Genomic DNA, 22,033 nt, shown 5'->3' on the forward strand with positions numbered 1-22,033 from the left:
CTCCAAGAAAATATTTAGCACTGATAGCCAATTTTCCGTGTGTAATTATTTATTCTCAAATGTTTTTATGATAATGACAATGACAATGACAATGACAATGACAATGAATTATTAATATAAAGCTCCTATTGTTTTCCGTTTTAATGCGTTTAATGAAAAGACTAATTCGCTTATTACAGAAGGAATTCATGAGTTTGTCTTAGCTAGAATTTGTTCATCTATGTCACCAAAAAGAATTGCTAAGAATATATCTGCTAAAATCACTAAAGAACCGCTTATGATATAACATACCCACAAATATCCATCATTGGCCAATTTACCAGTGAAGAAAGGACCTATGCATCTGCTAAAAGTTTTCCCAATATTAACCATACCCATCACCTTTGTTAGGTCTTTAGCAGGTATTGTATTGGTCAGAATAATTTGTCTTGGTGTAACATCCATTGCTGTAGTGAAAAAGAAGAGCATTAATAACAGGACGGATAACCAAACATGTGCATCTGCAAATGGAACTAGGATAGAGAAAATACCAGAAGGAACTTGAACAAGCAAAGTTGCTTTAACTGGTCCATAAAGCCTAGCGATGATAGCGGATGGTATAGCAGATGCTGCCATTACGTATTTGCTGCTGAAAAATAACAATCCTAATGATGTATTGCTCATATCAAATACCTTTTTATAATAATACACCATCCAGGAGGAAGTCATGAATCCTGAACCCAATGAATCCGTCATAAAAATCAAAAGCAATCTGAACATTAAAGAAACTGTCTTCTTGGATAACCTGTCTTTTCTTAGTGATTTGATAACCAAAGGAGTATCTTCTGCTTGAACTTCTGCATCCTCTATTTGGGTTTCAGTCGATGTTTCAGTGGTTGCTTCGGCAGATTCACACTGGTCATCAAAGTCACCGTCAAGTTCGGACTCTGCCGACAACGATATGGAAATGAACAACTTAATCAACGCAATGATAGCATAGATCCCAAATATAGCTTTGTAACATGCTCTTTTAGTTTCAAATACCTTGAATGATATAAGAATATCGATTATAACACCGCAGAATAGAGAGCCTACAGCACTACCAAAAGTTCCAAGCATCGAATGCATAGAGTACACCTCGGGTCTCTTGTTATGTGGGGTCAAATGGGCAATCATAGACTCTTCAATAGATTTGAAAGGTCCTACTTCTTCAGAAGATGGCGAGATAACCCCAATGATAGCAAACACAAGAAGAACATATATATTTTCTGATACAGCAAATACTACACCGGAGAGTCCCATCATTGCAGAGCCATAAGTTAACACCAAACGTCTGCCCCATGAGTCAGCGTACCACGTAAGAACGTACGAGATACACACATCTCCGACAAGAGTTAACGACATAAATAGACCCATTTGCTCATCTGTAATGCCAATCTCATTGAAATAAAGGGTTAGAATCTGGTTAGTCATTCCGTATGCCATCATTCTTAAAAGTACAGCCCACCATAATAATTTCACATCCCTAGGGGCTTCTGACCAAACCTTACCAACATGCATCGTTTATTTAACTTCCTTTCTTCTCTCCCAGAGCTGTTAGGTATCTACTTCTTCAAGTATTTGCTTGTACTGGTCAATGATACCCCGATGCTCAATTTAACTGCACTTATAAATTACCTTTTGCATGTAATGACTCCATATTCATAAAAAAACTGCTTATTACATTAATCATAGTTACATTTCATTCATCCTTCTGTTCATTATGTCTCTTTAGCTTATTTCTTTTTTATTCTTTACGACGGCTCATCGCTATGTTTTTTTTTTTTTTTTTTTTTTTTTTTTTTTTTTTTTCAAGTTTAAAAATATTGACAGCATCTGATTTCAAAGATTTGACATAATTTTAGAGATGGGATTCATCGCTTCTCAGAGATCGTACTTCTGGACACAAGCTACGCTTTTATCTTTGGATTTGTTCGGTCTCAACAGAGAATTTTTCATCTTTAATCCGTTTGATAGCTATCGATTTGGAGGTTGGTGCCCGATATACAATTTTTTTTGTCTGTTCTGTTATTTTATTATTTGGTACCATCTTTTTAAGGTATAATAGTGCACTGCTCTAAAGGTCATATAGTCAATGACAGATCGCGGTTTTGACAAGGCCGAATTCGTTAAATCAGTAGAGAGTGAGGATTTTAGTCGAAATACCAGTAGCGCGTCTACTCCAGGAAGTATAAGATCTACATCGAAGAAGAGACCGATGCAAAAAAAGAAACTCGCTTGTGTAGAGTGCCGGCAGCAGAAATCCAAGTGCGACGCACACGAAAGGGCTCCCGAACCCTGTACACGGTGTCTCAAGAAAGGTGTACCATGCGTTTTACAGAAAGATTTTAGAAGAACGTGCAAGAGGGCCAGAAATGAGGTTATTGCCAAGAAATTCCAAGAGTTGACTCAGTCACTATCAAGTTTGGGGTCGGAAGAATTACTGAAAAAACTGGATGCTGATTCATTAAATATACCAAAGAGTCTAGGGGTTACTGGCGATATGAACAGTAACGGTAGCGGTCAGTGGACTGAAAAATTAAGTTCGAATTCGAATTCAAATCCTGATATAAATATTGATATATCCAAGAATGACGATGCTTTGAAAACATTGCGTTCAGTTTTATCTACCAAAGATGTAGTATCGATGGTGACATCATCAGGATCGCTCGATACAGGCGCAAAACTGGATGGTGCTATAAATTTGAGTCGCGAACAACTTGAATGTCAACCAAAATCTCTCGGGGATGTCACCTTGTCTAGTGCAGATATCGCTGACCTATTCAATGAATTCAATACCAAGTACCATCCATTTTTACCAGTTGTTGATGTAACCAAGGGCCCTGAAAAAATTTACAGCTTATCTCCATGTCTTTTCTGGGTTATTATACTTGTAGGTCTAAGAAGAAAGTTCGAAGCAATCGAAACAATGAACAAGCTCTCTAACATGGTTAAGTCTATATTGGCAGAGATCACTATTTCTCCTATTATAAGATATTCTCCATCTGAAACCGATGAACCTGTGCTTAATGTTTCTTCGGTTTATTCTGTTCAAGCCTTCCTAATTTATACATACTGGCCTCCTCTGACTTCTTCATTAAGTGCTGACACATCATGGAACACAATCGGTTCAGCTATGTTCCAAGCACTCAGAGTGGGACTTAACAGTGCTCAATTTTCCACAGAATATGCCACCGCCAACTCTCAGTTGATCCACGAACAAATTAGGACATGGATATGTTGTAACATAGTCTCACAAACCATCTCTGCATCATTTGGGTTTCCAGCTTATGTGGCCTTTGATCATACAGTCATCAGCACTTGTAAAATCTCTACCGCTGGAAATGATAAAAACGACTTCGTACCTTTCACTATAAAGCAAATGTTACAGATTGCCCACTTTGAGAATCAAGTTGTCGATACTATGAACTCCAATCCGAGAAACATGAATGGTCTAGCTTCAGATGAAGAAAGGTTACCGTTATTACATGTTTTGAATAGACAGCTAAAGGAACTAGAACTTCAACTAGACAATGTAAAATTGGACGATATTAGGAGATTTTTACTTCTTGTTACAAAGGTGCATTTGTTGACCTATTATTTCACCGAAGCTAAAGAGACGGATATTGGAGCTAATAAACAAAAAATTTCCGTGAAGGATATGGAAACTAGCTTTGCGACAAAGAGAGGCTTGGTAATAGCATACAATTCTGCAGTGCAGTTGTTGCAACATGCCAAAGATATGTGGAAACGCGATCCCCTTATTGTAAAATATCTTCCGGGTGTTTATATCCTTAACATATGGCAATCAGCCTCAATAATATCGAAACTAGTACACTCATCTCTTGGATCAATTATAGACGTCAACACAGGTAAAGAAGTGTATCAAGATGCTGTATCTCTTATCTCGAATGCATCTGTGCTCAAATACGATATGGCATATAGATCTGCAGGAATTATGAGGAGCATATGGAGCATGTTCAATAATATGTTCGAGGAGTGGAAAAGCAAAGAACATCAAAGTGGTGGTGTATCTAAGGGCGAGAAGGACTTTAATTTGACGATTACCATAAAATCAAGAATGTCCGTGAGTGTGTTCTTCGATTGTTTGTATATTCTCAGACAAAAGTGTGGTATGGCTAAATTGAAGAGAGAAAAGGAGAGAGCAATATCCTCTGATGAAGAGAATCATAATGAATTAAGCAATGGTGACGCTTCAACTAAGGAACTGTTAACAGAGGACAAAAACCCGGAGGAAAATGCAAGAAAAATCATCTCTACCATCCCTCTTGACCCTGAACCTATTAATGCCCAACAGTCAAGTGGAAGTAGTATAACATCTCCTAGTGGATCGCACACAGGGGATGTGCTATCATTAAAATCAATTCTGAACAAAAACTCTCCTAGAGATGATTTAATGGCTAGAAATAAACATTCAGCTTTGAAGGGCTCATCCTCGGTCACTCCAACTACTACAATCATAAAATCACCTTCCGTTACACCTGTTGGCGCTCAAAACATAGAGCAGCAGAATGCTATCTCATACCCTAATTCTCTTGATATGTTGAGCGGAATCAATGACAATAGACTAGCCAAGAATATTGCCAACAAAAAACAAGCTTCTTCACCTCGTGTGAAAGCCCCAAGCCCATTGTCTCAGAACTATAAAAATAATGAAAATCCGACAAGCACGACACAAACATTCAATGAGCTGCTAGAACAGCCCATTCCATACACTTCATCCAGAGACTCCAATCCAGTTCAAGCAGAAAACCGGAAAGAACAATCCCAGTCTATGTCTCCAAGCCTAACCGAAAGGTGGGATAATTGGGAATCTGACCTAGTGTGGAAAGATGTCGATATTCTAATGAATGAATTCGCATTCAATCCAACGTTGTAATATTATAATCGCTATTAGATGTAGTGATAACTGAAATACAAATATATCTATTTATATAATCTGACATTATGAACGTCTGTTGTACCATTGAACCTTGCTTTATCTGTCACTTCCTAATCACATGATATATGCGTGACCAGAATTTTTTTCAATTTTTTTTTTGCAGTTTCAGTCATCTTATCGTACAAAGAGATTTATTAACTTGTATCGAAAATTTTTTTGATGCGCAGAGAGGGCCAAAAAACTCGAAATGAGTTTAGATGATATATAGAATTGTAATGCTGATAGTAGTATAGTTACAAGAGATTCTTTGATGGATCTATAGCGCGAAGACAGAACGGCAAGGCGTTGTAATTCTTGGGAAAGTACTTAAAAAAGGATAATAACCCAAATAGTACTTTGTTGATTTTATTAGTTTGTTGTTAATAGCCAAATTCAAGATGTCTGATTTGCAAAGTCAAGAGCCAAGCATTGTTATCAATGGGGATATCCAAGAGGAACCAATGGATAACTATGAACAAGAATTTGGAAATGAAGGTGAAGACCAAATCACCGACGAAGTGAAGCCTAAGAAGACTGTTACTTTCAGTGGTGTCGATGATGCTGAAGCTGAAGAAGAACGTAGAAAAAAGGAATTCGAAGAAGGTGGTGGTCTTCCTGAGCAACCTACCAACCCTGACTTCTCTAAGTTGAACCCTCTATCACCAGAAATTATTAACAGACAAGCCACTATTAACATTGGTACCATTGGTCATGTCGCTCATGGTAAGTCTACTGTCGTTAGAGCTATTTCCGGTGTGCAAACCGTTCGTTTCAAGGATGAATTAGAACGTAATATTACCATCAAGTTGGGTTACGCTAACGCTAAGATTTACAAGCTTGATGATCCAAACTGTCCTGAACCAGACTGTTATAAGTCCTTTAGATCTGATAAAGAAGTTGAGCCAAAGTGTGATCTACCAGGTTACAGCGGTCGTTATAAGCTAGTTCGTCATGTTTCATTCGTTGATTGTCCAGGGCACGATATTTTAATGTCTACCATGTTGTCAGGTGCCGCAGTTATGGATGCTGCTCTATTATTGATTGCTGGTAATGAATCATGTCCTCAACCACAAACTTCCGAACATTTAGCTGCTATTGAAATCATGAAGTTGAAGCACGTCATTATTCTTCAAAACAAGGTGGATCTAATGAGAGAAGACTCCGCTCTAGAGCATCAAAAATCTATTTTGAAGTTTATCAGAGGTACTATTGCCGATGGTGCACCAATTGTTCCAATTTCTGCTCAATTGAAGTACAATATTGATGCCGTTAACGAATTTATCGTTAAGAGTATCCCAGTTCCACAAAGAGACTTCTTAGCATCTCCAAGATTGATCGTCATCCGTTCTTTTGACGTCAACAAGCCAGGTGCAGAAATTGATGATTTGAAGGGTGGTGTCGCAGGTGGTTCTATCTTGACTGGTGTTTTCAAACTAGGTGACGAAATCGAAATTAGACCAGGTATAGTTACTAAGGACGATCAAGGTAAGATACAATGTAAACCTATCTTCTCCAACATTGTCTCTCTATTCGCAGAACACAATGATCTAAAATTTGCAGTTCCAGGTGGTTTAATTGGTGTCGGTACCAAGGTTGATCCAACACTTTGTAGAGCTGATCGTCTTGTGGGTCAAGTTGTGGGTGCTAAGGGTCATTTGCCTTCTATCTATGCGGACATTGAAATTAACTACTTCCTATTGCGTCGTCTATTAGGTGTCAAGACTGATGGTCAAAAGCAAGCTAAGGTTAGAAAATTAGAACCTAATGAAGTGTTAATGGTTAACATTGGTTCTACTGCTACAGGTGCCCGTGTTATTGCTGTGAAGGCCGATATGGCAAGATTACAATTGACTTCCCCTGCATGTACAGAAGTTAATGAAAAGATTGCATTGTCTAGACGTATCGAAAAGCATTGGCGTTTGATTGGTTGGGCTACTATCAAGAAGGGTACTACTCTTGAGCCAATCGCTTAATTTGTAAATTAAATAGATGAATATTATTATCAACTCAACGTTCAAAAACTCCCTTGTAGACAGTTTCCATGACCTCTCACCCTTATAGGCGGCAATCACATAGGGTTTTACATGAAATGATTTTTATATATTACATTCAGAGGACTATTCAGTAGAGGACAGTAAAGACGTTGCTTCAAGATATGATTCACTAACCAAAAATTTTGGTAGAGAATCAGTTTTCATCATTTTGTAAACACTGCGTCTTACTTTCTCGAAATGGGGGTATATTTCTTTTAGAGTATACATTGCGTCGTCGATCATCTGGGTAACATCAACCTTGTTTGTTGAATCTGATGTCTTCTTCCCACAAGCCGCATGGACACCTGCTTGAACTGAATCCTTAACATCTTCTGATTTTGAACCTTGTTCTAGTTCATATTCTCTACATGAGATATCAAATGACTTTTTGGATGGTGACCGAGGGTTAAAAATGATGGAAGTTATTGACTCTCGCACATTGTGATCAATATTCAATTGGTAAGGGGCACCTGGTGCAATATATGCAGAATATATTTGATAGACCAAGGACAGACATTCATTAGTCTGTTTAAGTAAAGCTGAATGAAGAGCATCCTTCAATTTTTTACTTCCCCCAGACTTCCAATCCGAAACATTTGCTTTTTTCTCTCCTTTAGGGTTCTTACATTCAATTAGCTTTCTAAGTACCGACATCTGTCTCATGAATTTGGTTATCTCATAATACACTTCAAGATTTTCGACGCATAAATCATTACTTAAGTGAATTTTGAAGAGATACCTCATACCGGGATCTGCAAGTATTTGTTTCAGAGTCCATGACTTGGAATCCTTAGAAACAAAAATTTCAGTTTCAGTTCCTGAAGAAGATCCAGAATCAGAATACGCGGCTGGTGAAGGGAATAAATTCTCTCCAAGGTCCACTTCGCTATCGCTTAATGCTTCTTTTGTTGATTTGCAGGCGTATGATAGCTCGTCTTTTTTGATGACATTGCGGCTATTTAAAGATAAATTCAACTTTGAACCTTCGTTTAAGTGACGATGATTGCCTCGTTCAGAATCCTTTTTCCACTGTATCACATCCCAACCAGATTGTGTAAAGGTATAATAGGCAGATTTGGAGATTATGAACTTTTTTTTGCTATTTTCACTAGGTGGTAAGAGAATTGGTGTAATGAGGCCATATTTCAAAAACAAAGCAGCTACCGATACCGCTTCTTTCGGATTCATGATATCAGTACATTCCATCAACCATTGCCATAGAGCCTTTGTTGTAAAGCAATAATCTATAACCGTGCCTTCTTTGCCGAATGATTTGTTTTCGAACAGCCGAAGACCACAATCACTGACATAATACTGGGTATGAGAATCTGAATCTGGATTAGAAAAGAACCTGTGAGCAAAAGGTGATTCTCTAGTTTCATCTTCTAGTTGGGCAGGGTCTATCATATCAGAAGTCCCTAAAATTCCAGATTTATGTGATAAACTGTTACCAAAATTATTGGAATTAGCATCCACCCCTTTCAAGATCTCATTCAGTGACACATTCTCGAAAGAAAATAAAGCAGAAGTTCTTTGCTCCAAAAGCGTGGACAGTTTCGGCACTTTATCTCCGGTACGTTTCGGCGACCATACATTAGGTTTTGGACCCATTACTTTAGAGAAGAGAAGATTAATAAAGTATTCACTTTGAATTAATGTGTCATCTACACTGTTCCGTTCGAATTTGAATAAATCCATTGAATTAAAATTGGAAGTCAAGATAGGAGGGAGTTTTTTTAAAGCTACCTTTCTAGCATATTCACAAGTAACTGCCACTCCTTTCGGCGTGGGTTGTAAGAGTATTCCTTCTTTTGGTCTGGATCTTGTTTTATCAGCAGGAGTATGCAATAACTTTGCTTCCATAAATGTATCTAATAGTCGATAACCGAGCTCTGGTTTAATAGAGTAGCTAATATAAATGTTAGTAGAATTCATTTCAACTTCTAATTCTAAGTTTTGAAGAAGTTCCACAGCTCTTGAGATTGAAAATGTATAAGGGAACGTCTTTTTCCCTAAACTTATTAGCTTATTATTATTCACCTTAGGCTTCTCCTCTAGAGAAAGGCAGATAATCATTATTGAAAAAACAGTCTTGAGTTCATGGGCTACAATATACCCGTCAGGAGAGCGAGTAAAACTGTTTGAGAACATTTCATGTAGTGTATTATCGCCCTTCTCGTTTCTTGTCATGTTGGCTACTGCTTAAAGACCTTTGAACAGATGCATACACCTTCTGGTATATAGCAGTAGGAAAGTGTGTTATGATTATAGTCGTTTCAATGCAACCCTAAATAGGCTACCTTCACGTACTTTATCTAAAGTGAGTGAGTATAAATAGGAAACGACATGTGTCAATCAATACTAAACAATCCATTCCATCTCCAAACATCTGTACTAGTTGATTTTTAAGCAGCAGCCTATATATAAAACAGTCCAGAGTAACACAATCCTTGGATGGTTTCAACAACAACCCGGATCTACTGTGACTATTTTTACTGCTTCGTCTTCCTTTGAAACATTGGTATTGCAAGAAGCAGATTATCTGCCAACTTTTTTTTTTTTTATGACGAACCTACAAACATGAAACAGGGCAATTTTGGAAGGGATAACCTCAAAATTGTACAGAGGCGTTGAAGCAGTGTGAGGAGCAGCCAAAGCTACCAGGATAATTCTATACCACAGTAATGTCCGCAGTAAACTCTATAATTTGATGCAGTCCATAATTGCCTATTTCGTTAGAGGCAATATTTAGCATTCTCCCTATTGTGTCTTATGCATATAGTCTTGTTTACTACCCACTGTTCAAACGCAGTAAGAGGTAAAAGAATAATCTAGGTTGCGGTAAATTTTAGATACACCAGCATAATTTTTCTCATATTGCCTCTTTAAAGTTAGTGGAAACTTAAGCCGTTCTAGATTAGTTTCTGTATACATTAGTCCGTAAATGCTGTAATGAAAGCAAATTTTGAATGCCCAAGAGAGTCATTCAATAATGACTTCCGACGCTTGGTAACAGCAATTTTCAGACTGCATTAGGAGAATGTTTTATTATTATCACTACTCGTTTCTGCGTTTATGTCTCCATCTTTAATTTGTTTCTGAAAATGTGCAGATTAGTAGACATATGTATATGCATGCGCTTGCATATACATATAGAGAAGAATTTTTGCGATTATTCTTGTTCATTTCTCTAAAAACACCTGGATTCATCATAATGTACCCATATTTTTTATTTTAAGCGTACAGTATAGATAACTCTTGCCTTTCCATTCTAATTTGGTTGAAATAATAATGGAATCGTCATTTTGTGCTATATCTTGCCAAGGATGTATCCGCTCAAATAAACATTGGAAATATTGTAAAATGATGGCATAATGAGGAATAGGAACCGAACCTCCCTCATAAATATCTACATACTATTTAGTGCGCCCCTCAAATACCTTTTTGGACGATACACAAAGAACACCCCCCCCTCCAATGATGCAAAAGTGATGAACATTTTGAAGGATCAGTAGTAGTCTGCAACATCTTTTGGCTTCACATCTTCAGAATTCGATGCATCCGTATGGGACTGGTTAGCCCGTGTATTTTGTTGATTTGGATCCTGAGCTGTGTCAGCATCCGACGTTCTATTGTATCTTCGCTTGATACCGTAACTATTGTTAGTATTACTGCTGCTATGAGGCTTGTACTCATTATATGTATTGTGAGAACTTCCTGTATGATGCATTTGATTATAATCACGATTATGGTACCTGTTAGGGTATGAATTAGGTCTAGGTCCGGATGGTATTTGTTCTGATTGATAATGTCCTCTCTCATTCGATGATCCGTAAGGCTTACTACGATAACCCTTTTCTCTTTCTGCCCCACCATCCCACCTGCTCTGGTATCTCTTTCCGGCATTATAAGATTCGGTGGTAATTCTGGTGTTTGGACCAAATCTCGATTCCACAGGGTACTTCGATGGGAAAGTGCCCCTTGGATTAGGAGGTAACCTATGAGGGCCCGAAGGAGCGCCATTCTTTGGACCCTTTGGTAAAGTTATACCAGCAGGTTGTTTTGGAACAGAGCGCGATGGTACTGGCATTGGCACTGTTGGTGGTACTGTAACCGACGCATTGTACCTAGAAGGACCAGGTTGTACAGGAATGCTAGGCTTCGGAAGGTCAGCTCTGATAACTTTTGGTGTGGTTCCTTCTTTAGGGAATACCGTACCCGATACAGATCTTATAGAATTGTCTGTTGAGTTGTGTCCTGCGGGAGCCGATGGCGGCCGTTGAGTCATTGCTTCATTCAGTTCGTTTTTATACCTTTTAATGTCAGATTCATGAGATTCTTCGTTAGGTAACTTGATCATGGAGCTTGGAAGAGGCTCTTCGGTAAAGAAAGGATGCCTTTTTGCCATCATAGCCGTAATTCTCTTGTAAGGATCTAGAGCCAATAGTTTGGAAAGTAGATCCAATCCCGTTTCATTTAAATGCCTCGAGAAACGGTCGTTTAAAGTTCTTTTATAATTTGTCTTTGTTAATTCTGATCCTGGTAGATGGTATGCAAGGGCCCATTCCTCCATGGATGGAGTTCCCATCAATTTGAAAATAACGTGTCCTTGATCGATATCCGTTTGACCTTGCAATATTGGTTTTTTTTCGAAGAACTCCGCGAACACGCAACCTATACCCCATATATCAACAGCTGTTGTATAGTATCTGTCACCCAACACAATTTCCGGTGCTCTGTACCAGCGAGTAACCACCACGGATGTGTACTTAGCACCAGACCCTGCCCCTCCGGGGAACTTGAGATTGGGTGGGGATCCAAAATAGTTTCTCGCCAATCCGAAATCAGCAATCTTGACGACCCCCTTGTGGTCTATCAAAATATTAGCAGTCTTAATGTCTCGATGTAAAAATTTGTTGCAGTGAATATAGTTGATACCTTCAAATAGCTGCAACATTATGTTCTTCACATCTCCCATGTCGAACTGAACCCTTGGATTGTGCAAAAGACCCGTTAGATCGGACACCATATAAGGCAATATCATGAAGAAGTGTTTCCCCGTTATTAGCTTGGGAGGATTTGTATTATTGTTATTGTAGTTTCCTACCGGATGAGGACCGTTGGTGTCGGTCTTGGGCGTTGGAGACTCATCGTAGACGATTTCAATCAACTTCACGATATTTTTATGATTCATGCGCTTGAGAATCGTAATCTCTCTTTGAGCTGTAATGGGAAACAAGTCCTTTTCCGCACGAACCAAAATTCTCTTGATGGCAACTTTCCTGTTCGTACCTAGGTGGATTCCCTTGAAAACCTCCCCAAAAGTCCCTTGTCCTAATTTCTCTTCTTCTCTATAATTGTTCAAAAAGTTGGTCACACCGTACACGGGTTCATTTTCCCTGCTGGGAATCTGTATACTTTCTAACCCAGACTTTTCATCCTTCACAACTGTCGGTATCTGTTTCACCTTGCCTATCCTGTATTTCAAAGAAGTAGGCTTTCTGTCTGCGGTGCTCATTACAAATAGTTGAGTACAAAACTAACTGGACTTGACACTTGAACAAACACTTATAGTGGACCCTGAAAACTGTCTTCTGTGCAGCAGAACGAAAAACAATACTTCTTAATGGAATGGGTGCTACCTGTTCGACTATCAGTTAGCTCAGCACTTATCTGGTGTTGTTTTTATTTCACAAAGCAGGCTCTCTCTCTCTATTTTGTATTAGAAACCATACAATATATGGAGCTTATATGTTTTTCATATTTTTTTAAGCGATTGATGTGCAAGGGACAAGCAAGAGCTGGTAAAAAAGTGAAAATGAAATAAAATAAAATAAAATAAAATAAGAAGTGTGTGAGTGTGGGAGAACATAATGGTCACGTGGGAGCAGAATACGAAGGCGAACATGAACATGAACACGAAGCACCAGAAACACTGACGTGCTGTATAGAACAATTTGCTACACCATTTCAAATGGCCAAATTCATTTTTTATTTTATCTCAGTGAGCCTTTTATCAAGCTATATTCGCAGCACTCCTCCCTTCGTTCTGAATTGCGCTGCTATGGCCCAAAAAAAGACCAATCTGTCACTCTTGCAAGAGAGTATCTAATACAATAGCTGTACCATAGCTATCTATTAGCACGTATGCTCGGTAGGTGATGCTAGCCTGAAATATTTCCCACAAACTTTTCAGCGCTAGCTATACTCGCTATCTCATTAGCGGCTAATTGCATGTATGTACTTTTTTTTGCCTGGACGGAAAAAACCGCTCAGTGACTACTTACACGCAACAACAACATCCGCAAGCACATCAGCATTCAAAAGCAACAGCGAAACGGGCCATACTGCAAATCACACCATCGCGCCCTTCTTTCTTCCCCTTTATAGCTAAATCTTGCCCAAAAGGGATTCAAACTTGTACATGTATGTCAATGGAAAGAAAATTGGAGAACGAGATGTCGGACAAATTCAAGGCTGGATTGGATATTGGATAGCAGATTACTATTACGATTACAATTGTCATACACTTGGTACAACAAGAAGGTACCCCTAGCACTCGTAATTAAGTATTGTACAGTTAATACACTGTACCTTTTCGTATGTATGTATGTATGTATTTGTGTGTGTGTCTGTGCGTGTGTGGCAAATAAACGCCAAAGCCCAAAGTTCAAAGTCAAAAGTCCTACGTTACCAATTGCGAACAACGCTGACTTAAGATTGGACCTTTTTTTGGCTTGGGATTTCCTCAGCGGCAGCAACGTTTCAGGAAGTTGTTGGAAACCAAATGATAATGTTATGTATTGTATGTATGTGTGTACGTGTGTACGGGCGAGTTGCAAGGATACTCCTGCGCTTACCCTTCTTTTTTATTTCTTTATTCCTTTCTTTCTTGCTCTTCCGCCCAAATGCACGCTTGAATCACCTAGCTGGGCCCATTGAGTTTTTTCTTAACGATCGCTAAACGACGCTTTCTATTGTGTTTTTTCTGTCAAAGAGCGTTTGTTTTCATACACTTTCTACGATCGTTTCTTATCCAGAACTGCTTTTTTCGTTTTTTCGGTTTTCATCAGGTTCTTTTTTTTTTTTTTTTTTTACTTGTTTTTTTTTTTTTTATTTTTTTCTCTTCCTACTTTCTCTCCATTAAAGAGATTCGCCTGATATTTAAATGAGCTGGGATTTAAGAAAAAAAAGTCTGCTATGAACTTTCGTGTTACTTTTAATTAGAAGCGCGCCACTTATTCTCAGCTTTTGGTTGCAGTTTTTGTCTTAAGTCTTGAGATACTCCAAGAGCACTTAGAATTCGAACTATACCTAGTTTCGTACTTGTACTCTTACCATAATATTCACGGATAACAACCCAAATTCCAAATTCAACAAAATGACTGAACAAGATCAAGTTAAGAAACAAAAGACCGTGGACCAACCACCAAGACCTCAAAACATCGGTATCAAGGGTATCGAAATCTACATTCCATCTCAAGTATGTTGATAATTACATGAGTAGTAGGAGCCAATGCGCCGTGGCGTGTTGTTGAGTAGCCATACTTTTTTTTTCTCCCTCGTTTTGGCGAAAAATCAACAGCGGCTGTGATGCATTTGGGATTCTATACGAGAAGAAAATGCAGCCAACAAAACAGAACAAAAATAAATAATTAAAAAGCACAAGAGAAGAGACATACTAGGAATACACGCCATATATGTGTGTGTTTTCCCTTTTTGGTGTTCCAGGAGGGCGGCTAAAATTCAATTCCCAAGATTGTTTCAAACGTGTATTGCTATTCTTTTTTTCATTTCTTTTGCCGCCTATGGTACGACGAAATAAATAAAAAAAAAAAAAAACTAAAAAGAAAGGCTACAACCGAGTCCCGCTCAGGGATAGGAAGCAAGATGGGTAGTTGAATTGTTGAATAGTTGAATTCCATGCCGGCATGAACGCCACCGCGTGTGTGCGTCCGTCGTCTCCCCCTCTCTCCTCGTAGATACTTTATTTCTTGTTTTGACTTACCGTTGCTGTGTTTTATTTCTGTCTTTATGACAAACCGCCCATCTTTTACTAACAATATTGATATTATCGTGCTGTCGTCGATCGGTACTCTCATCGACACTCTCGATATATTCTCTCTCTCCAGTGTGTTAACCAAGAAGAACTAGAAAAGTTCGATGGTGTCTCCACTGGTAAGTACACCATTGGTTTAGGCCAAACAAACATGGGTTTTGTTAACGACAGAGAAGACATCTATTCCATGTCTCTGACCGTTCTATCAAAACTTTTGAAAAACTACAACATCGACACAAACAACATCGGTAGAATCGAAGTTGGTACCGAAACTTTGCTAGACAAGTCCAAGTCTGTAAAGTCTGTGTTGACGCAACTTTTCCCAGGTAACAGCGATACTGAAGGTATCGACACCGTTAACGCTTGTTACGGTGGTACCAACGCCCTATTCAACTCCCTAAACTGGATCGAGTCTTCTGCTTGGGACGGCCGTGATGCCGTTGTTGTTTGCGGTGACATTGCCATCTACGAAAAGGGTAGTGCTAGACCAACCGGTGGTGCTGGTACCGTTGCCCTATGGATCGGTCCAGATGCTCCAATCGTCTTCGACCCAGTAAGAGGTTCTTTCATGGAACACGCTTACGACTTCTACAAGCCAGACTTCACTAGCGAATACCCATACGTCGACGGTCACTTCTCTTTGGCCTGTTACGTTAGAGCTCTAGACAAGGCTTACGAAGCTTACTCCAAGAAGGCTATCGCTAAGGGTCTAGCTGCTGCTCCTGCTGGCGAAAATGCCATCAACGTAACAAAACACTTTGACTACAACGTTTTCCACGTGCCAACTTGTAAGTTGGTCACCAAATCTTACGGTAGATTGTTATACAACGACTTCAGAGCTAACCCTTCGCTATACCCAGAGGTGGACGCTTCTTTGGCTACTATGGACTACGACGCTTCTCTAGCTGACAAGACCCTGGAAAAGACCTTTGTTAACGTCGCCAAGCCTTTCCACAAGGAAAGAGTTGCACCATCTCTCGTTGTTCCAACCAATACTGGTAACATGTACACTGCATCTGTTTACGCGGCTCTTTCTTCTCTATTGTGCTACGTTGGCTCTGATGCTCTACAAAACAAGCGTATCGGTTTGTTCTCCTACGGTTCCGGTTTAGCCGCATCTTTGTTCTCTTGTAAGGTTGTTGGAGACATCAAGCACATCGTTGATGTTTTGGATGTTGACAACAAATTAAAGTCAAGAAAGACTGAAACTCCAGAAGACTACGAAAAGGCCATCCTATTGAGAGAAAAGGCCCATCTACAAAAATCTTTCGAGCCAACCGGTTCCATTGAACACTTGGCTCCAGGTACTTACTATTTGTCCAAGGTTGATGACAGATTCAGAAGAAGCTATGCCATCAAGGAATAGAGGTGGTATAGAAAACTTCATGGCGATACTGAAAGCGCACCTTTATTCAATATTTTTCTTTCTTCTTTGATATCTCTTTAGTATGATGCAAGCCAGTATACGAGAGAGTATACTACTGTTTTTCGATCACTTATTCATTGCTGCTGCGATTCGAGGTCCTTCAATATGGTAACTAGAATAGAACATAAAATAATAATAAAAAAAAATAATAATAACAAAGCTTCCAAATAGAAACTAATGTAAACCCTAGAGTTCTTGCTGTGTTAGATGGTTTCATGTCCTAATAGACTATCATGAACGTTTAGCATTGCATCAACATTGTCTTTTGTATGATCCTTATTAGACATGTTTGTAGTGAGCAAAATGGGAGTGCAAAAAAACAAAGCAGAAAACGTATCTTCTTCTAATATTGCAGATCAGGTACAGTTATTTTTTTTTTTATTTTTTATTTTACTTTATTGTCTCTAAAGATCCAATTAGCTCATGTTGATCAAGTACGGACGCGTCTCAAACTGCTCTATATTTTCTCTTTATCAATCATTCAATCAATTTGGACAAGCACTATAAAAATGGCATAAAACTACTAGCATAATATGGTGCCTCATCATCAAACAACCCAACTAGTTCATCTACATATATATGTATGTATTCATAGGAGCACATAACTCTGTATGTATCCTTGTAATCGCAAAATTAATCCTTTTGCTTATTAAACATCATTCATGGCTGGATGAAACCTCCCTCACTAGAGAGGATAACTTTCATCCTCGGGCAGTTCACAGAATATAGGATTGGCCAATTAGGATCCACGCTGTATAGGTGTTTATGGGTATATCGGCTACTTTGTGCAACGGAACCGGGGATCTTTCCTTTGCATGCGCATGTCCTAAAACGGTAGAAGGAATGAAAACTCTACTCTTTTCGCGGGGAAGCACAGAATATCCCATACGGACTTAAACATCAAAAGAAAAAAAAAAATAATACTGAGAATAACATCCGTACACACAAACCTTGTAACAAACAAGTCACTCATAGGAACAGCACACAGACTTCCCTGTGTGCTGTATTGTTGCACAGAAACCCTTGCTTTCATCCTTTTATGCTTGGTGTAACTGATCGTCAACTGTTCTAAACCCTTCTTACAAAAGTCCGCGCCTTAATATTGAGTGCGATACCCGGCATACTACTAGATAATTGAATTTTTTTTCCTGTCGCTGACATAATAAAGTGCGTTTTTTTTTCATGTTTTAGCACTAGTTATTCCTCGCTAATTAACTTTTTCAGTTTTTTTTTGTAGTGATTAGCATATCAAAATGATTGTTTTTCAAATCGGCAAGGAAACGCTTGAAAAAAATAAATAAAAAAAAAAAACCAAGCGTATTTTCTCATTTGTATAAAACCATTTCGAAAATTGTGTCATACTAACAAGATACTATTAACTACAAACAAAGCCACTGTGCAAGGTGTCCCGTTTTAAAAGTTCATTTATCGATATCCACCAAGAGAGACTAATACTAGGAAACGTATTGGCTCTTCCTATTCCTTCATTCACTTTTAGTTACCAGGGATCTTTGTCATAAAGTGCTTCAATAAGTTACAGAGTGTAGCTTGTTTTCCTTTACAGTTAAGCAGCACCCCTTGGAACAAGAGGTATATATATGTTAAAGAGCCATCTCTTGTCATAATATCCCAAACATATCGATACTCGCGGGTTAAACCTTTCAGCGTTACATTTATCCGGAGAACAATAGTTTTTTTTGCCAAGTAACCAGCAGATCGGAGTTCCAATATCCATCTCTAAAGTCGAGAAAAGGTAACTAATCGAAACCCTAACAATTTTAAAACATCAACAACACCACCGTAGATTGTTTTGAAGAGCTAATTTTTTATTATAGAGCGGTTTTATTCTGTTATCCTCATCATGCATTTTAAATCGTTGAAATATAAATTCTATTGCAAAGGATACCATTCCGCAGCACACAAGTCTGCTACATCGTTCTTTGATAGCTCATACCAATATTTGAGACAGAATCAAGGCCTTGTTAATTTAGACTCGTCAATACCGCCCCACAACATACTTTCTGCTACCCCACATCCAGTTGTAGGAGCCAACGTTAACTATAACAATGTCGAAAGAGCGTTACAGAAAAACGATAGAGAATTGCAACAAATAGAACAATATGATATCGAGAAAGATGATGAGTTTTTCTCACATCATGAGCGTCGTTTGAGTAATCAAATGGGTACAGGTGTGAATATTAATAAAGGCCAGAAACAAAGATCTAAATCGTTCACATACGCAGCTAATGAAAAAACGGATCTAATTAACGGAAAGCTCAGCACTAGATACTATTCAACAACAACGACAACAACTCAACCGCCACCAAATCAGGGCCCAAATGTAAGTCCAACACAGATTCAGAGCGAAGCACTTGATGTGGATCCCTCGAAGCATAATCGCAAGGAATTAGAAGAACAGGGAGGTCTTGAAGGGTTATTGCAACGCTTGAAAGACACTAGACTAGATGATTCGATTCCTGCATGGGAACCAGATTATGAGGTAACCTTAAATAAGGATGCTTTCTTGGCTACCCAGTCAAAGCTAATAGATGATTGCATGAAGTCTCGTAACTACAACCAAGTAAACGCAATTTACCAATCCTTAAAAAGAAACGAAATCGTTCCCCCACTACCGGTTTTCGAACAAGTCCTAACGTCTATTTGTAAACGTGACATGGATCAAAACAACATCGATAATAAAATGTTCGAGTTACTCAATTGCTATCAAGATATCATCCAAAACAAGTTAAAACCTTCATTTGAGATTTACCATTTAGTGGTTGGAGCACTTCTATCAGGGTCAATAAAAGCTTTTAAACTTCATAATACGAATGGGCTTGATTTCTTCAAAATAGCGATAGACCTGTTTTTCGTTTCAAGCCTCAACCGTAACAAATCGTTTGACTCTCAGTTTTTAAACGATTTCCTACTAGCTGTCAATTTGTATCCAGGGCATGTCAAATTCAACTATATTAAGAACTTTATCGATTCGAATGTTAATTATACTAAAGATGAAGTTTACTATATCACCCTATTTTCCTACGCAAAGATGTTAAATGAACATGAAGCGGTCAAGGATTTATATCAAGATTTCAGGTCAGAGTTACTGAAGAACCCAAAATTGGCAGAACATCAATACGAAGTTTATGCTGTGATCCTAGCGGCATTTACCGAAACTGGCTCGTTAGGAATTGCTACTAAACTTTTAGACAAGCTATTAATTGACCTTCAGAGCAAGAATGGACACAACAAAAATACATACCTTGTCCTTTCCAACTTCCTAATATCTGTCGGAAAAATAAATTCTGATAAAGCATACTCTTTGTTGACTGAATTCTCTAAATTGAAGTGGGTTCCAGAATTCTCTTATGAGTTTTACTTAGTTATGATTGCAAACTCCCTAAACACTAACTGGCCTTTGGTGAAAAAAATATACAACTACATCTTTGCAATGGAAACCTCATTCTCCTCCGAAAAGGACCCAAATATGATAAAGAATTTCCTGCTTTACCCTAGTGGCTTGGAATCTATGCCTAGCACAATTTTGACTTATGCATTTAGGCAAAAAGACGATGAATTCATTATGAAAATTCTTGAAGAGTCAGTAATCAAAGAGTATACCTTCCAGAAAGGTCTATACCCTTACATCTTTAATTACTTCAAAGGAATTAAATGCCCAGAACCATACCTATTTCGTTTCATTAGATCCCACGGTGTAAAACTTCATTCTATCAATAAGAATTCCACTTTTGACTTTTTGAATGCGATTGTTGAGGAGTATCAGTCACAACCAGTCTTGAAAAAGGTCACGGAGATGCCATTTTTCAAGTCTGCTTGCGAATCTTTCAACTTGGAAAATGCAGCTACGATAAATTTTGCAGGTCTTATCGTGTGTTTCCAAACACTCTGGAAAACCCCACAACTAATTCAGGAATATGCCTCCAATCTCGATCTACACGGATTAATTGTTTCGAGATTGTATGATTTGGATACCTACTATCTCAATATTCAAAATGAAATGCTATTGGAATTCAAGAAGCAAATGGCAGAAAAATTCCAAAAACTTTGCATCAATTATAAACGTATGCATTTGGATGCTACCAAAGTATCACCGATTACAGTACAGGCAATGAAAATGGTTGATATGTCAGCTGATACATTGGATTATTTCCAACATCCTGGAGACTGGGATAAATCTTATCCATTAAGTCTTGGTCCGCTTTTAAGGAATTCGAGAACAGGGATACAACAATTTGAAAGGTTATCAGACGATGGCTATCTATTTGATTATGACACTTACTCACAGTTGATATTCTTAAAGTACATTACCACTGATATTATTACAAATGCTATCAGCCTCTGCCCTGATAAGGCAACTTTGAAGTATATCTGTAATACAATGGTTGTAAAGTGTCCTAGAAACTCATTGGAAGACTGCATTGTGAATCATCCACTATTTAGTGAAACTATTGTCAAACAATTGACCGATAAATCATTGTCACGTCTATCACTATATTCCACTGATATCAAATCTCTTATCAAGTCAATTGACTTCCCTAATAGGTTTAAGAGTATAGCTTCACAAGCGGAGTATAGCAATACCATCAGCTCGATTTTCAAGACTCTTTTCAGGAATAAAGATTATGATGCAGTTCTAGACTTCAATAAAACTGTCCCATGTTTGGATGTTTGCCTTGTCTTGAAATCTCTCATTCGCTTAGGAAATTACAGTACATATTTGAGCGAGTTAAAGAAGTTTAAGAATACACTTCCTCCAGGTATGTTTCCTGTAATTCATTCCGAGTACTTAATAAATCGTGGAAACTTTGCCGATGCAATGTCGTTGTTGAAATCGTCACCTGACATTGTAAGCCATCAAACCTACGATAAGTATTCATTTGCTATGTTCTTGCTCTCTTTCAATGGTAATCCACCTAGGATTGACTTTGACATTGAAAATACACTGCAACTTGCAAATGTGCTTACATCTTTTAACTCATTTTCCAACATTATAGATTGTTACAAACGCGTTACCAAATCAGGCTACTTTTCTCGGAATTCTCAAAATAACCATAGCGTTCGGAAGGAAATTTTACAACAAATGTTAAACAATATTGAAGATTCAATGTCATTTGTCGATTTAGAAGACGCTTCTATTCTCAGAATTTATGAAACAAAACTCCAAAATTATGTCAGATTTAGGGTAAGTTTGCGCATGAATCTTTTTAATAGCGATGAAATGCTACAGATGATTAATATTTGGAAAAAAATCAATCCTATCTTAATTGATGATCTTTTCAACGATATTGTCTCATCGTTCTATTTGAATCATGAGATAAAGACCATCACTTTCATGAAGTCTGGCGTTTTAGAGTTGAATAAGGAAACTTTACTTCAGCTATTAGATAGCATTTCGAATGTCTATCAACAGGAGAACTTGGTGGAGCATCAAACAAAAGTTCAACAGTTCAGGGATATTGTTCTTTCATCCTTACCTTAATCATTTCCCTAACCTTGAACGTTTTAATCGTTATCGTTTTCGTTATTATTACCAT

The 22,033-nt window shown here is 38.1% G+C and overlaps 7 protein-coding genes across 7 annotated transcripts; 4 read left to right on the top strand and 3 right to left on the bottom strand.

Moving 5' to 3' along the window:
• Positions 1-186: 186 nt before the first annotated feature.
• KLMA_60440 (uncharacterized protein) lies at positions 187-1,539 on the bottom strand (the record flags this gene model as incomplete). The annotated part of the gene is made up of 1 exon (XM_022821115.1): positions 187-1,539. The coding sequence occupies one exon, from the start codon at positions 1,537-1,539 to the stop codon at positions 187-189; it is 1,353 nt and encodes a 450-aa protein (XP_022677511.1).
• A 574-nt stretch (positions 1,540-2,113) lies between these two features.
• Positions 2,114-4,918, top strand: LEU3 (leucine-responsive transcriptional regulator LEU3; the record flags this gene model as incomplete). Its single annotated transcript, XM_022821116.1, has 1 exon — positions 2,114-4,918. One exon carries the CDS (start codon positions 2,114-2,116, stop codon positions 4,916-4,918), a length of 2,805 nt encoding a protein of 934 aa, XP_022677512.1.
• Positions 4,919-5,358: 440 nt separating this feature from the next.
• Positions 5,359-6,933, top strand: GCD11 (translation initiation factor eIF2 subunit gamma; the record flags this gene model as incomplete). The annotated part of the gene is made up of 1 exon (XM_022821118.1): positions 5,359-6,933. The coding sequence occupies one exon, from the start codon at positions 5,359-5,361 to the stop codon at positions 6,931-6,933; it is 1,575 nt and encodes a 524-aa protein (XP_022677513.1).
• Positions 6,934-7,077: 144 nt separating this feature from the next.
• Positions 7,078-9,183, bottom strand: SST2 (GTPase-activating protein SST2; the record flags this gene model as incomplete). The annotated part of the gene is made up of 1 exon (XM_022821119.1): positions 7,078-9,183. One exon carries the CDS (start codon positions 9,181-9,183, stop codon positions 7,078-7,080), a length of 2,106 nt encoding a protein of 701 aa, XP_022677514.1.
• A 1,318-nt stretch (positions 9,184-10,501) lies between these two features.
• SGV1 (cyclin-dependent serine/threonine protein kinase SGV1) lies at positions 10,502-12,511 on the bottom strand (the record flags this gene model as incomplete). The annotated part of the gene is made up of 1 exon (XM_022821120.1): positions 10,502-12,511. One exon carries the CDS (start codon positions 12,509-12,511, stop codon positions 10,502-10,504), a length of 2,010 nt encoding a protein of 669 aa, XP_022677515.1.
• Positions 12,512-14,374: 1,863 nt separating this feature from the next.
• On the top strand, positions 14,375-16,418 carry ERG13 (hydroxymethylglutaryl-CoA synthase; the record flags this gene model as incomplete). Its single annotated transcript, XM_022821121.1, has 2 exons — positions 14,375-14,476; positions 15,126-16,418. 2 exons carry the CDS (start codon positions 14,375-14,377, stop codon positions 16,416-16,418), a joined length of 1,395 nt encoding a protein of 464 aa, XP_022677516.1.
• Positions 16,419-18,339: 1,921 nt separating this feature from the next.
• On the top strand, positions 18,340-21,978 carry RPM2 (ribonuclease P; the record flags this gene model as incomplete). Its single annotated transcript, XM_022821122.1, has 1 exon — positions 18,340-21,978. The coding sequence occupies one exon, from the start codon at positions 18,340-18,342 to the stop codon at positions 21,976-21,978; it is 3,639 nt and encodes a 1,212-aa protein (XP_022677517.1).
• Positions 21,979-22,033: the final 55 nt, after the last annotated feature.

The sequence above is a fragment of the Kluyveromyces marxianus genome, chromosome 6 (assembly GCF_001417885.1).
Source record: "Kluyveromyces marxianus DMKU3-1042 DNA, complete genome, chromosome 6".
In the NCBI taxonomy this organism is placed as follows: Eukaryota; Fungi; Ascomycota; class Saccharomycetes; order Saccharomycetales; family Saccharomycetaceae; genus Kluyveromyces; species Kluyveromyces marxianus.